Consider the following 16,368-nt stretch of genomic DNA (forward strand, 5'->3'; position numbering starts at 1 on the left):
TCACTGCAATGCCCTACTACAAGGGTTATTTTCAAAGAAGTTACACGTGTAAATGTAACTATTATTGTAGCAATTTTAAAAAGCCATTCATGCGCGTAAAATGTACATACATGGGTAAATCCTATGCACAATTCAATGGCTTACATTGTAGAAATTTTCAAAGGCACACTTACACAGGTAAAGTGCATTTAGACGTATAAAACCCAATTTTAAGCATGTAAATGCTTTTGAAACCCAGGCCCTTTGGAAGTATATTTTAAAGGGACATAAAACAATATTTTCTGTGAAAAATCGGCTTGCTATATAGTTTCCTGCCTGATACACAGGTAAACTTGCATGCGTGCCATCTTGTGTATAAGTTTACCTGGACTAAGCAGAGGCACTCCTGGGGATGGAGATGGGGGAAGGGTCTGGATTTACATGAATACATTGCAAAGTTTCACCATAAACAAGCACATTTTGCAGGAAAATTGTTTGTGCACCAAATATTTGGTGGATGGATTAGATTTTGTGGGATAATTTTCCAAGTGGACATGTGCACATGAATCTGCTTACGTTTACCATAATTACTGTTTTAATTTAAAAAAAAATTAAAATAAAATTGGTGCAACTTATGTGCATATTTTTTGCAATATAAGTTATGCAAGATTTAAAAGTTACCTTTCTTTAGGCCTATTGAACCCCAAGTAAACAGATGACAACTCAGAGGGCTTGTTTGCAAGAGAATATCAGGGTTAGTTTCACAGCTCTGGAGGGAAGATCAGTCTCAGGTTATCCACATGTGGCACTAAGAATGTAAATGGGGAGGGGGCCCACAGTCGTTTATGTCTATCCTTGTCATTGGGATGCTAAGCACTTACTTATAAAGAACTTACTGAAGAACTGCGAATGGATATAAATTCAATTAATAAAAAGGTGTTTTATGCAGTGTGATGTTACAATAAGGCTTTACTAAGATTTGTTTTCTTGTAGAAAAACAAAAGTACTGCAAGGTTTAGAGCCTCTTTCGAAAATAAAATAAAAATTGTGATGCCCGCCTTTTACCCTGGTATATATCTATAGATATATACACACGTTTCAATTAAATTTCCCACTGGCAAGCAAGGAAGCACACCGTTTCCACTTATATCGTGAGATTTCATGAGAATTCAAAAGGAGGTATCAGGATTGAAAGAAAGAGGAGATAGCGATACAAGGCAATTCCTTACATTCTCTTACAATAAAATAACTTTTTTTCCCAGGTGGTGCTGCTATTTTATTTTTAAAGCAAATACTGTTAATCGTCAAGCTAGATCCATTAACAGGCAGTATAAATACTTCCATTTGGCTGGCTTGCAATATTTCCTGCTCTGTAAGAAGGTTAGCTTAGCCTTTACAAAATGTACAGAACTTTACAGACATCCAAGGAGAGACTAGAATAATTACATTTTTATTTTTAAAAGCAATGATACTTTAAAGTAGCATCTTATCAGATTAACATTCAAAATATTCAGGAATTAAAAGAAAGAAAAAAAAAGAAAAACAAACCAAGCAAAGCCATCATCTTTTGTTCCCTGTTTCTTTTTGGAAACAGAATGTTGCTGTACTGGAGGAAAGCATTAGTGTTTTGCAAGGTTCTGTATTTACATATTGCTGGTACCTGTATGTGTATTATTGCCGAACTGTTTGTACGGTTTTCCTATGCTCGTGAGGCTGCATAATGAAATCAGCCCCAAAATGTTAGGTGGCGCGCGCACACACACACACACACACACATATTCACGCATCGTACACTACGATGCACACCCATGCGTGCTCAAGCGCGGCTTTTCTATTTTTTTCCCGAGTTGCCATTTCTTTTCGCCCTCTCCCCCTGGAGCTTGGTGCAAACTCTTCAGGTGCAGAGAAGGGCGCAGGTGTGGATTTGTGGACTCTCAAATAGAATGTAAAGGGAGCACCAAGTACAGGTGTACACGAAAATTACAGGACGACAAGTTCTTACCCAGGCGTTAATACAAAAAAAACCCAAAACACGAAAAGCAGCAGGTGAATTCACATACTGAGAAATTCCCACGAACAGATGTCGTTTTGCCTCTCCTCCATAAAGTGCCTTCTTGATGGTAAAATGTATTAGATAACCACACATTCAGTTTGGTTACCTCTTTAGCATTCTAGTGACCCCAACAGAAAATAACTGTAGAAAGCATCTCTCTTGGTAACAAAACTTTTTTTCATCTAAAAATCTCTTATTATACACTATACAAGCTATTTTTACAATCAATTATTTAATTGCTCTGTGTTTAAAAGCTGCAGTAGCCCTTCCAACTCCTTTGCAGGTTTCAAATATTCTATTAAGATACAATAATTATTTTAACTAAATATAAAATATATTAAAAGTTTCACATTTTGACATTTTCTGTCTAGAGGAATTTGTTTTTAAATTTATGTTGAATGAAATATATCTGCCCACTTTAACTCAAGATTACATTTTAGAGTGGTGATAGTAACACAAGCTCTCAGCTACAAAGAATATTAATTAAGTGTCTGGTGCACAGAGAAAGGGCTACTATAGCTTTGGAATTGTTTAAAATATATATTGATCTATCTTTGACAAGGCAAAATTCACAAGACCTATGGTAAGTGTATGGCACAGTAGTAATTGATATGAAGGGACACAGTTTTTACAGACAGAGAGAAAGCAGGGTTGTTTACCTGTAACAGGTGTTCTTCGAGGACAGCAGAATGTCAGTCCTCACACATGGGTGACATCATCAGATGGAGACCCGATGCAGAAAATTTATGTCTAAGTTTCTAGAACTTTGACTACGCATACTGTGCATGCTTAGCATGCCCTATGCTACACGTCCATGCGGGGTCCCTCTTCAGTTGTGTAACATAGAATTACGATTAAAAATAAAAAATAGGAGAAACCCAACTCTGCAGGTAGCGGGTGGGTTTCATGAGGACTAACATCCTGCTGTCCTTGGAGAAAACCTGTTACAGGTAAGCAACTCTTCTCTCCGAGGACAAGCAGGACGGTAGTCCTCACACATGTGTGAATCCCTAGGTACAGGCTCCTCCCCTACATAAAAGGGGACCAACAGACAACAAAACCAGGTGCCAACGGGCACAACAACAATAGTGCTGTTGGTAATAGAGGTGGAGTCAGCCTGAACCCAAACAATGGGCCCTAGGCAGGACAGAGTTGGGTTCTACACCTTAAAACAAATTCCAAAGGACAGATTGGCCAAACCTACTTTCTTGTCAGCCATCCCTATCCATGCAATGAAATGTGAATGTGTGGAGAGAACTCCATGTAGCAGCCTTGCATGGCTGTGAGCAACAGGGCCTGGAGGTTCAGATGTATCAATCTTCCTCATCTTGTGTGATGAGGAAGACTGATCGGCCTCTGGATGGATGACTCCTGCAGGAGTGGAAACCAGACCTGTCTTGGCCAGTAATAGGCCATGAGTATCATAGTTCCCTTGTCCTCATGAGGCTTCAAGAGAGTCTTCACTACTAAGGGGATCAGATGATACACGTACAGAAGACTTTGCCCCAATGTTGGGCAAGGGCGTCTGAGGCTGGTTTGCTGTCTTGCCCTGTACAGGGGCAGAAATGAGAAGCCTTTCTGTTGCAAGGGGACGCGAAGAGATCCATGACCGGCCTCTCCCAAAGGCAGAATATCTGATTTGCAAACCCCTGGTCCAGGGACCACTCGTGGGGTCTGAAGGTACGACTCAATCTGTCTGCCTACATGTTCTCCGTTTCAGCCAGGTACATGCCCCATGACCAGATCTAAACTACTTCCTGACACAGAAGGTACAATCCCATACCTCCCTGCTTGCTGACACCATATCGCCACTTGTTTGTTGGTTTGAATCAGGACAACTTTGTTGGACAGCCGATCTCAGAAAGCCCATAGTGCATACCTGATCACCTGGAGATCCAGGAAATTGATTTGGCAACAGCTTTCCTGGGCAGTCCAGAGATCCTGGGTGCAGAGCCCATCTACATGAGCTCTCCAGCCCAACATAAATGCATCCGTGATTAGGACAATTTGGGTAGGTGGATCCTGGAAAGAGATCCCCATTCCAGATTTGAAAGTACCCGTCACCAAGACAGAGTCCTGGAGGGGGCAAGGTGACTAGGATGCAATCCTGTCACCACTGCGACCTCAGGGTCTATTTGGGCCTTGCGCATGTGCAATTGTGGCAAGGGAGTGACATGATCGGCTGTGGTCATATGGCCCAACAAGTTTAACATGTGCCAGGCTGACACCTGCTGAATCTCTGCCACAATGGTCAGAGTGAATGCCCTTTAATGAAGCAGGAAGGCCTTGGCCTCAGCCGTGTCTATAATAGGGCTCCTATGAAGTCCAACTGAAGTGATGGGCTGAAATGTGACTTCAGGTAGTTGACGACAAACCCTAGTGACTCCAACACCCGGATGGTCAAGCGCAGGGACCTGACGGCCCCTGCCTGAGATGTAGCCTTGATCAGCCAATAGTCCAGATGGGAAAACATGCACCCCCAGCCTGTGGAAGTAAGCTGCCACCATGGCCAGACAGTTTGTAAAGACCCCTGGTGCTGACACAAGCCCAAACAGCAATACCTGATACTGGAAGTGCTGTTTTCCCATCACAAATTGGAGATACTTCTGGTAATTTGGGAAGATCTCGATGTGGGTGTATGTGCAGGCCCAACGTGACTGGGTGTGCACCTTGCATACCTAGGAGGGTGGTGGCAGAAGGAGAAGACGTGAGGCCACCAGCTGAGCTCAACTTGCCAGCGGCCAAAAATGAAGAAAGGCTGCGGTAGTTTCCGCTTTTAGCTGCATGCATGCCTACAACTTTCCGGCTCCTGCCCTCCCTTCCAGAAAGGCCAGCAGTGGGGCCGAAGAAAGAGTAACCCGTGGGGCCATGGTGGAGCTCATTCCACCATGGCCTGAAGTTAAGGGAAGAGGAGGCTGGCAGGGCTGTGGTGGAGCTCATCCCACCTCGGCCCAAACTGAAGGGGCTGGAGGGGGCCGCAGTGGAGCCCCTCCCACCCATGGCCTGGAGAAAGGAAGCAGTGTGTGTGCATATGTCTATGTGAAAGCTTGAGTGTGTGTTTGTGTCAGAGCTTGCTTGTGTATATGTGTCAGTGCTTGTGTGCATATGTGCATGTCTGTGTGAGAGCTTGAGTATATATGTCAGAGCCTGTGTTCATGTGTATGTGTCTAAGTCTATGTGAGAGCTTTGTATGTGTCAGAGCTTGTGTGCATGTGTATGTTTTTGTATCTGTGTTAGAGCCTGAGTGCATATATATGTAGTGTCTGTGTGAAAGCTTGAATGTATGTCTGTGTCAGAGCTTGTGTTCATGTGTGTGTGTGTGTGTGTGTGTGTGTGAGAACCTGTGTGCAAGTGCCTGTGTGCGCGCCTATGTATCACATATAGGTTCTCACAGGCATACTCACACACACAATATGTCTGTGAGGGAAAGAGAGCAAGTGTGTGTGAGAGCATAGGCATGTAGAGATGGAGTGTGTGAGAAAGTGAACATGTCTGTGTGTGAAGATAAAGTTTGTGTGGCTCTACCTCCCCAATCCACGACAAGGTGACTGAAAATCAAAAGATCCCAGGTATGGAGCGAGCAGGAGATTTTTTAATCCTTATTAGTTTTAATTACTGGATGTAATTAGATGTTTCTACTGTTTTGAAATATTTTATTGTTTTTTTGGGAAATATTAGAACATTTTTAATTATTGGATTTTTTTTATTCATCAGATGTTTTGAAATATTTTATTGATGTTTGGGAAATTTTGGATATTCTATTTATTAATTGGTTTGAAATATTTATTCTTTTTATGATTTTACTATTATGATTGATGTTTTATATTTCTTGATTTCATTTTTTAAATGTTTTATGAAGAATGGTAATGTTTCTTTTTTTCCCATTGTTGCTCTGCTGGCGAGGCGTGTTGTGGGTTCTAGCTCAGTTCTTCTTAGCATGTTTCTATTTAAACTTTCTGGTCTCTTTATTCTGTATATGGTCAGGTTCTGTCTGTGTTCTCCATGTGTGACCGAGGTGAGGTACTCTGCTACCATATAATTTAACTGTAGTGATCTGTAGCAGTCTGATTTGACCTGTTTTCCTAATAGGAAGTGTATTGGTGTTCTAGGGCCTGATGTAATATGTGCAGTGTTATCTTTTCATAGATAAGATTGTTACTGTTTGAGTGCTGGCAGTTAGGGTTGTTTTGGTATGGGAGGCTTACTATATTGCAATGGTAATTCTGTTTATTTGTGGCTTTGTGAGGGCTAAGCCCACACCCAGCATACATTACAAAAAATGTAATTCCATAGGAGTTCCAAGTGTCTTTTTTGCAGGATTTTCTGGTTGGCACCACAGCAGTGCATATAAATATAATATGCATATTGTAAGTGATATTTTGCCTCAGAAGACTGTACTTTTGGATTTTGTTTTCATATAAAACAAGTTATAAATGCATAATTGAATTGTGTGTGTGCGTCTGTAGAGGGTGTGTGTGTGTGCATGTGCGCGTCTGTAGAGGGTGTGTGTGTGTGCATGTATGTAAAGCTGTAAGGTTTGCTTAAGGTACCTAATACCCTTCCCTTGACCATGGGTTCCGTTTGGAGGGGATGTCAGTTTTTAAAAATATAGATTGCTGGACGGAGCTGGGCTTTTTTGATGGGTGCGGGGCAGAAATTGAATGTTGCAGGGGGCAGCACAGTAATTGCTCGCACAGGGCAGCAAAAAAAGCTACCACTGGCCCAGTGCATGCATCCTTCAAATCGAAGAAGCATAGCTAATCCCTTTTTTGCAAAAGGAAGATCAAGTTGCCCAGGGAAACCATCTTGAACTTTTCCTTTTTGAAAAATCTGTTCAAGGCCCTTAGGTCTAGGATAGGACGGAGTCATCCTGTTTTCTTTGGATTCAGGAAGTACCTGAAGTAAAATCCCCACTCTCTTTGGCCTGCTGGAATAGGCCCGACCGTGCTGGCTGTTAAGAGGAAGGAGAGCTCCATTAGTAGTACCTTCTGATGTGCTACCGGCCCCCAACATGGGCTTGGAGGGCAATTTGGCAGGGTACCCAATAAGGTTTAATTGGTACCCTTGATGGACGATGGAAAGAACCCATTGGTCTTAGATTATACTGGGCCACTGGTCCTCAGAGAACTGCAGTCTGCCCCAGGTATGATTAACTACACTCCCTATGACCCAGGCAAAACCCCGTCCCTGGAGTTGATAGAGGCGCCGGCTGGGCATTGAGAGCTCTCTGCTGCCTGGGACAGTTATGAGAGCCTTGATGCTGCTGATGGGAGCACAAGACTTCTTCTGCCCCCATCATGCAGACCTCCTAGCAGAGGAGGATGGGTCCGGAGTGCTGGCAGAGTTGTTGGAGGGTTTCATGGTAGTCCTAGAGCTGGGCCAGCGAGTCTTTCCTGTATCTCTGGTCAGAGACCCGAGACCCAAAGCCATTCCACGGGTGTCGATTCTTGCTGCAGAGATCCTCATTGCCGTTTCGAAAACATTGTAGGTCACGCAGACCTCATGTTTTCCGCACCCTAGGCCCTCATGCACCAGCGACATGAGGGTGTGTATTGCTGCTGCTGCTGCTAAGACAACTGCCTGGCCACCTTCTGCACCTGCTTCCAGATGTCCTGTGAGTATTGGCTCATGTAGAGCTGGTAGGAAGCTATGCGGGCAATGAGCATGGTGCCATGAAACACCTTCCTCCCAAGAACATCCAACCCTCTGTGATTCTTCCCTAGGGTGCTGAGGAATGGGTCCGAGTCTGCTTGGCTCTCTTGAGAGTGGACTGGATTACCGCTGACTGGTGGAGCCTTTTGGACAAGGTAAACCCCCATCAGCTGCCTCATTCCAAAAGCGGCTAAAAAGCCAAAGTGAGCTCACACACCACAATGCTGCAGCTCTGCGGGAAAAGAAAGACTGAAAAGGGACCCCGCGAGGATGTGTGGTATAAGTGCGCGCTGGGCATGCTCTGCGTGCCCAGCCAAAGTTCTAGAAACTGACATGAGTTTTCCGTGTCGGGGCTCCATCTGATGATGCCACCCATGTGTGAGGACTACCATCCTGCTTGTCCTCGGAGAAAGAGAGACGGACAGAGCATGAGAGAGACAGACAGAAAGAGAAATCTGACAGATTATCATTAACCTACAATATCAGGAGCAGAGCTCTTTGATGCTTTGGGAAAGGACATGAACCAATCAGAAATAAGATGTGTTAAAAAAAAAAAATGGGCCTCTAAGCTTGAAGTCAGCATTTTTCAGCCAGGGATCTTTACTGCACAAAGTTAGGTTGCCTTACTCTTACTGTTTACAAACAAGATTTAGCCACTTTTGTTAAAGATTCTGTTTTAGAGCACATTCATTGTAAGGAAACAACAAATTCCTCACCATAATATTCCTGCACGGATGCCGCGTTCATATTATCCCTGCCCTTTTGACCACTGCACATGTGAAGAAAACATTTTGGGAAAAATATTTCAGTACCTGGACTCATAACATAATACTGTCTTGAGTTATGCACACTTAACTATTGTCCTAAATGGACAAAAATAAAAATAAAAGGAACTTCTTTACAATTTTCTTTATACTGGTTATGGCTAATGCTTTAAAGTGGGTCTCCAGTGATTAAAGTCAATATGTAAAGAAGATACCCTTTGGAGCTCTCCCCCTAAAAAGTATGGAAAGCATTCAGCATCATGGCTTAGGATGTACTTTGCATGGTGGCGCATGGGTTACTGAATCAAATCCCCCATCTACTGGGGTTGTCCAGGTCTGGAGGGGAAGGGGTTACACACAGGCTCAGAATGGCATGAAAACAGCTGCTGCTATCCATTCAGCAGCAAGGAGGATGCACCTTGGAAAAGATGCCCCTTCCAGCCCTCAGGTTGGCGAGGGTGCCTTGAACTTCCTGAGCATGCCTTCTGGGGAGAAGGGAGCAGCAGAGACCACTAACGCAAGAGACAAAACACGAAAACAAAAACGTAGGGAAAGCACAGCTTGGGGTAATGAGGGCTTCCTATGAACCCCACTGGCGGTAATGGTATCAAGAGGTGCTAGGTGCAGCTTCCCTACTTTTCAAGGCCCAGCACGGCATACAAGATTGCTCTATGACTTATAGGCTTATGCTGTTCACCGTTTTGCACCAAGATGCACTCAATTTACTACACAGGACTGACAATATCAAACAATGCGGGCTCCTAAAACTCTACTGCAGCAACATCTCATTGGAGGTGGCTGAGTTTAAATAAAAAAGTGAGGTACTGCTGAACAACAAACTTGTGGCACATCCATGCTCACCATTCCCCTTACAGTGTATTCCCATAATGGCTCTTTGCTCCTGGCAACCAGAGTGAAATCAAGGGCCAGCCTCAGGATCACTTACAGACTAGACTGGACTGTCTGCATGGTATCTCATATACAGCTGAAAGTGGGGATTCTGACCATGCACATCTGGGTCTGCATTTGGATTTTTTCTTTGTAAGGAGTTTGTTTAGGAAAGCTATGAGCGTTAAAAAAACAACACACAAAAACGGCAACAACCTCTACTCCCTTCCAAAAAAAGTCCCAAATAGAACTGTACAATAGGCATCTTGAAGTAATACAAAAATTATGTAAGAAAAAAAAAATGAGCAAGCCTGTTGACGGTATAAATTTGAAAGGAAACCGCTAAAACCAAAGAATAAAGGCTTAAAAAAAAAAAAAAAAAAAAAAAAAAAGAAGAAAAAGGCACGACTTCCCTTTTCTGATATACACTTGTAAACTTTCTTTAGATTACATGCATGGGTCAAAATATCTCAACTATACAAAAAAAAAAGTGACAAATTTTTATCTTGCAAACTCAAAAAAAAAAAAAAAAAATTATTAGCCGAATGTTTCTAATGCTGACTCCCATTCGAAATCATTTTTCCTTCTGTTGTCCAACTACGAGAAAATCATCTGCTCCAGTAGCCCAAGTGTTGGCCCTCTGTAAACCACATGTAGTGCATAATTACAAAAAAAATATATAAACAAAAATAAAAACACCATTGCAAGGACAAAAATCAACACGTTTGATAGTCTGTATAATAAAAGCTATAAGTTGACTTTTTTTTTTTTAAATTCCTTAAGGCAACTTTTTTTTTTTTTTTTTTTTTTAATAAGGCAGTCACTTCTGATGAAATAGGAGTTTTTTGATATTTCCAGAGGAGTATTTTGGTATCTGATTGCTGATGATTTCTGACAGCATCTCTGGGAACTCGATGCTCATTGATTTATCCAAAAATGAATGGAAGCAAAAGCTTAGGAGGTTTTCAACAACCTGCGAGAGGAAAAGCAAAAAAACAAAACAAGAATCTCATTAACATGAAAAAAACAAAACAAAAGAAAGCAAGCAAAAAGCCAGGGAAAAGTCAGTCTTTTTACTGTATTCCTTACACTTAGTAGTGTAGTATATCTGGATTTTTCCCTGCTAAATGCCTTTTTTAAAGATTTTGCATAGGACAGCATAAAACACTAATGAAATTCTTTACTACTGCAAAAGCCTGAGCAATTTCTACAATAAAAGATCTGTGAAAAGAAAATGTGCAAAAGTAATCCATTTCCTTCAAATGCACTCAATCAAATGGTTTCCAGATGGAATCTTTTCTAAACTGTTCTGGTGCCAGACCTCTTGGCCACTACACCCTGAATTTCTGGGAGTGTGTGTTGCCCACATTAAAAAACACTTTTAGGTGCCACTTGGACGATCATGGAACTCCAGAGATCAGGGGAAGATCTGAGGAGATTTGAAATTCACCCTGCCCAAGAACAGTGCAGAGACCTTGCAGGTAGAATCAGACCCCCTTCTAGTACAAGGAATAACTGGACCACAAATAAGGGTTTTGAAAAATCTAGTAGTCAATACAAAACCCACTGGAGTTGCCCAAAGGCAAATCTTGATAAACGAAAGATCAATTTATTTATTTTATTTATTTAACACTTTTTTATACCGACCTTCATAGTAAATAAACCATATCGGATCGGTTTACATAAAAATTCTAGAAGGACTGGGCTACTTTCCATTTTAAAACAGTTATCGTAATTCAAAGTCCCTCAGAACAGATCATTTACATCACCAAATTTAAAAATATACTAGAATCTAACAGAGCTAATTCTAATTTGGAAGTTAATAAGGACAAAACAGATGAGTGTGGCTCTTCACGACATTCGACTCGTTAGAGATGCCTATTTGTTGTATGTGCCAGAGGAAATTCCACGGAACAAGAACAGAATAATAGACTTATAACTCGTGTGTGAGGAAAAAACCACTTCAAATCAAAACTGAAAACAAGTTGCCTTTAACATAGCTAATGCCTCTACCTCTGCGACCTGCTCCCCCCTCCTCAGCAGTCTCTGCATGCATTTGCTGCTTCCTGAATTGCTTTTAAGTGCTCCGGAGCTCCTGCTTTGATTGAAAAGGTGACAATTCAAAATGAAAAATACACAAGAGGAGGAATGTATGAGATATGTGAGCTGCCTCCTCACTTTCAGGAACTTGGTTTACTTGCTGCCGGCTGGCCGCCCTCGGCTTGAGTTATGAGGAAGTACATTTTCCCTGTACTTTATAACCCATCGCAGTCCTCACTACGCAGCCTGTATTACCCTTGCACATGGAATCCATTATATAATTGGGAATGCAGGATCTCTGGCGAGGTGACTTCATATTTCTGCCGTTATTTTATTCCATGAAATCATGTTTACAAGTTCTTGTTTGCACAATTCTGCTTCCTTTACCATGTTATGCAAAAGTTGTCGACATCAGTATTTCCTTTCATTTATTTTTGGAATGCTCTTCGTGATGCTCTGAGAGCCATCAATCTTCCTTCCTTTATTTCCCCCTTTTTAACTGAACTGTATGAAAATCTTTTCATTAAATGCAATGTAATTTAGTAAACTATGGCAATAGAAAACTGTCTGCCAATTAGCTTCCTCCATGCCTTAAAATTTCACAGTTTTATTTGGCAAAAGGGTAGTAGTTTGTGTGCCTTCTTTTGGGCATAGAAACACATTGTGCAAAATTTGTGACTAAATTGCAATTTTTTAAACAGCCCCTCTGGACTAAAAAATCACCCCAACTACATTTTTGTTTTATTCCTTTGGGGAAGACAACAAAGAACCATCAGGAGCTGTGCTTTGTGCTTTAAGGCTGTGACCTAAAAACAAGACAACCTACAAGATACAAAGCACCTAAAAACATGCAATGTGTACACTATGGAGGAAGCCATATGGGAGTTGATATAATGGGAAATATATATATATATATATGAAAGAATAGTGTAGTTATCTAAGATTTTCTTTAGGCAACTGCTAAAGTATAGCCGGCCTAATAATAACAAATGATCAAGCATGAAACAAATGCGTGTATTACAAAGAAGGGCTGATCTCATGGCAAATGACCACTCTAGTTAATGCTGTGCTAGAATTACTAATCTGAATGGCAAAACTCTGGTTTTTAATAAGAGATTGATTGTAAAGGCATTGGTTTAAGGAGGGGATTATTGGGTAAGTTGTTGAGACACACTGTGGCACTGTATATAGAACTAGGAAACAACCCCCTGGCACCAGCACTCTCCCCCATCAGGAAACGAGTATTCCACCAGAAACATCTTCCCAGCCTCACCAGGTCTTGCTCAGTATTTAGCTGACATCATGCAGGATGTTGTTCCATGTCAGCTGAGCAGAGAACGTTGGACAAACTCAGGAAACCTCTCTTGTTATACAGAAACTGTGCCAAAAAGGCAATTTAACTAGCCCCACGCAGCGTTTTCTTGATTAAGTCACTGGAAGAGAATGTTGTCTTCGTGACTCCGCCACAACTTCCAGATCATTACTGGATGAAAGTGTGCGAGTCTTCAGAGCCACTGTCAAGTTGATTCGACAGAAAAGTTTGGTTGCCACTGGAGTTTGGCACACACAATTGCAGTTATGACTCTGTAATCCCAGAGGCAACCGAAGAGAAAGCAAGAGGGTTGCAGGCTTCCCACAGCTGACCCAAGAAAAGCCAGTCATGGGAATCTGCACTGGTTATGACAGTGCAAAAGCAACACATCGCTACCACAGGTTTCCGTTATAAGCTGTAAAACTTACCTCATGCATTGAATCCATAAGTTTTGTCAGTTGATAAAATCGTTGCCAGTTCTGACTGGAGCTTCCTTCTCTTTTTACTATGGCTTTTCCCAGCTCTTTGATGTATGTCATACGGATTTCGTCAAACAGTGCCTGGCTTTTCAGGCCTTCCTTTGGAACTGCAATATTACAATTCATTGTTAAAAGGCTACTGATAGGAGCATGTGTTGTATGATGGCCACTGCACAGTTTTCCCATTTACAGATTTGTTTTTCAGAAAGTCAATTTCCAACCTAACAATCTACAACAGGGATTTCAAACCTGTCCCAGTGACCCTGCAGCAAGTTGAGTTTTCAGGCTATTCATAATGAACATGCATGAGAGAAATCTGTGGATATCCTGAAATTCCAACTAGCTGTGAGATTACCAGGACAGGTTTGAGAAGACCTGGTATACCATCCATAGTAATTAAAAATTGTACCATAGCAACATGACGGCACCTAGTATGCCCATCTTTACAATCTCTAACACTGGAAAGCAATTAATCTCCTATCTGTGCAAGGACCAAGACAAAAGGGAATCTGATGGCAGGTTTATGGAATCTCTTCGCTGTCCTTAAAATAAGTATCACCTTTATTTCAAATGAGAAAACATTAACAGCATTGTGTTAATGTCCCTTCCTCTTTGTGCCCCTCTTAGTAAGACCTATGTATTTTTTTTTTCAGGATAGGTCTTTTATTATATTTTAGTAACATTTATGGGTACAGTTGGGGTGTTGGCAATTGTTGTTTACAGTTGTTTTCATTTTTTTCTCTGTGAAAAGTGGTTTGCATGATGAAGATTGAGGTTCTGCTATCTGTTGTTACAGGTAGAGGAAGTTATAACTTGTTTGTTACTCTGCCAGGTATAATCCTGTTTTTTCTTGAGCACTGGAATATCCTCTGAGGGTCTCTTACTTTCCAAATATACAATCTCAGCAAGCTGAAGAATTGTCTGCTATATAAATGCTGATTGTGAGAAATTAGTATAGTTATTAGACCCTTGATAAAATTGCTCCATTGAAGACTACTGTTTCCTGCTATGGTCCTCACTGTGCGCTTTGGTAGTCAGATTCTGTTAAGTTACTAAGAAAGGAAGCTTGTCTGTTAGAACAGTAGCATAAAACGAGAGATCCCTAGCCAAGCTTAATTACAAGATAGCAATATGAAGGTATAAGGTTGCATTTAGTATAGCAAAGAAAGTCTATTTTACTTCTCATATTAGAGAGGCCTTGAATAGATCATGAGAATTATTTGCTATAGTTGACAAATTAGTCCAAATCCCTGATTATACTGATCTGGGGAAAGTTTTGGACTGATATATTTGCAGATTATTACAAGAATAAGATCATAGTCCGTCAGGCTTCCCTTTCATAGAGTCTTGATGTTAGTTTGTTAAGATGTTACTGGAGGCAATATTCCAGCAATTAAGACTCATTGGCAGGTTTCTCAATCAGAAATGCTCATTGCTATTTGAGGTGAAGCTTACTTCTTATCCTCTGGAACTGTGCCCTTTGTGGATTGTTATACCCTCTAAATAAGGGGTGTTCAACTCTGGTCCTCAAGAACCATAAGCAGGCCTGGTTTTTACGATATCCACAAACCAGATATTCAGAGATATATTTGCATACAATGGAGGCAGTGCATGAAATCTATCACATGCATATCATTGTGGATAGACTGAAAACCAGGCCTGTTTGTAGTGCTTGAGGACTGGAATTGGACAGCCTGCTCTAAACCAGTGTTTTCCAAACACTGTTCACCATGGTACACTGGTGTGCCTTCAGACCTAATCAGGTGTGCCACAGATGCTCAGATCCAGACAAGCACTTGTGCACTGCCCTTGGCATCTCACAGCAGCAAGAGACACCAGTGGTGGCTGTTAAATGTGTAAGAGCCTTGTTCTCAGAACATGTTATTAAAGTTAATAAATAAATAAATGTGTAATCATACATGCTTCTTTCTAGTAACATGGTCTCCCAAGTGTGGTAATTAATGGGCAGTATGCAAAGCATGAATCGCTGGGCCTTGCTTTGTGTAGCACACAGCACCTTCTCCTCTTTCCCCTCCTGTCTCTCTCCTCAAGCGGAGTGTGATGGGGAGAGCGTGCACTGAGCACTACATGTGACTTATTCTGAATGATGGGAGCGGCAGCAGTGAAGGAGCTCTGGCAACCACATGTGGCAGCCAAGGTAATTAACTGGGCCAGCTGCCCACACCACACTAACTTCTCCCTCATCCCGCACATATATAGAGAGGGCTGGTCATTATAATATGTTCATGTCTCATGGTTTAACTTTGGCAATTAATGTATAATTGAGAGTCAACAAACAAGTGATGCATTTTTATTGGACCAACTTAATCCTCTCTTCATCAGGTCACTGAAGAGACAGCACAGTTGCACTGGGTTTTAATAAAATTAGTTAAATAGAAATGAAAAAAATTCATAACTTTATAAGGCTAATTAAATGTGAACTCGTATGAGATTTTGGGACTGCTAAGATATCTTCCTCAGGCAAAAGAGCCTTTGAAGGTTTGGTAGCTATGTATCATTACTAACCAATTTTCTTTAACTAGTGCTATTTTGGGTCAGCCAGCCTGGTACTCCTCTTCCACTTCTGCTGTTTGAGACACATTGATTTTTCAAATTGATGGGAGTACCAAAGTAGACTAACTATTGAGAAATAGTGAAATGCAAAACATGGTTATATCCAAGAAAAAACTCTGGCATTTTCAAATCCTGAGTTTTGTTCAAAAGTCAGGTACAGGCAACCCCAATAAAAGTCCATTAACTGCTGTTGATCAAGTTGACTTAGGGAATGGACTCTGCTATTACTGGCATCAGTAGCATGGGATCTTCTTAGTGTTTGGGTAATTGCCAGGTACTTGTGACTTGGGTTGGCCACTGTTGGAAACAGGATGCTGGGCTTGATGGACCCTTGGTCTGACCCAGTATGGCATGTTCTTATGTTTATGTGAATCTCCACCCTCTCTGTTTTAAAGTTTGGGTTTTCAATGCTTCCCCCTAGCTCTTCTTTTGATCATTTGAGCTCTCCTCCATGTCCATACTACTTATTCCATGGAGGCAGGTGTGCCACACCACATTTTTGTTAAAATAAGTGTGCCTTGGGCTTGAAAAGATTGGGAAACACTGCTCTAAACAGTTACTTGCCCCTACACTGTCCATGTTGAGAATGCTATGCCCGATTCATTGAAGAAAGCTGATATTAGACCT

At 41.5% G+C, this 16,368-nt stretch overlaps 1 protein-coding gene across 6 annotated transcripts in view; it reads right to left on the reverse strand.

Moving 5' to 3' along the window:
* Positions 1 to 10,095: 10,095 nt before the first annotated feature.
* NR3C1 (nuclear receptor subfamily 3 group C member 1) overlaps positions 10,096 to 16,368 on the reverse strand; it is a 178,306-nt gene continuing 172,033 nt past the window's right edge. For all 6 annotated transcript variants that reach the window (XM_029583736.1, XM_029583735.1, XM_029583737.1 and 3 more), the window contains exons 8-9: positions 13,117 to 13,274; positions 10,096 to 10,309 (exon numbers count right to left, since the gene is read on the reverse strand). In XM_029583736.1, the coding sequence (XP_029439596.1) occupies positions 10,157 to 10,309; positions 13,117 to 13,274 (311 nt within the window). In that variant the 3' untranslated portion in view covers positions 10,096 to 10,156. The remainder of the gene's footprint in view (positions 10,310 to 13,116; positions 13,275 to 16,368) is intronic.

The sequence above is a fragment of the Rhinatrema bivittatum genome, chromosome 18 (genome assembly GCF_901001135.1).
Source record: "Rhinatrema bivittatum chromosome 18, aRhiBiv1.1, whole genome shotgun sequence".
Taxonomy (NCBI): domain Eukaryota; kingdom Metazoa; phylum Chordata; class Amphibia; order Gymnophiona; family Rhinatrematidae; genus Rhinatrema; species Rhinatrema bivittatum.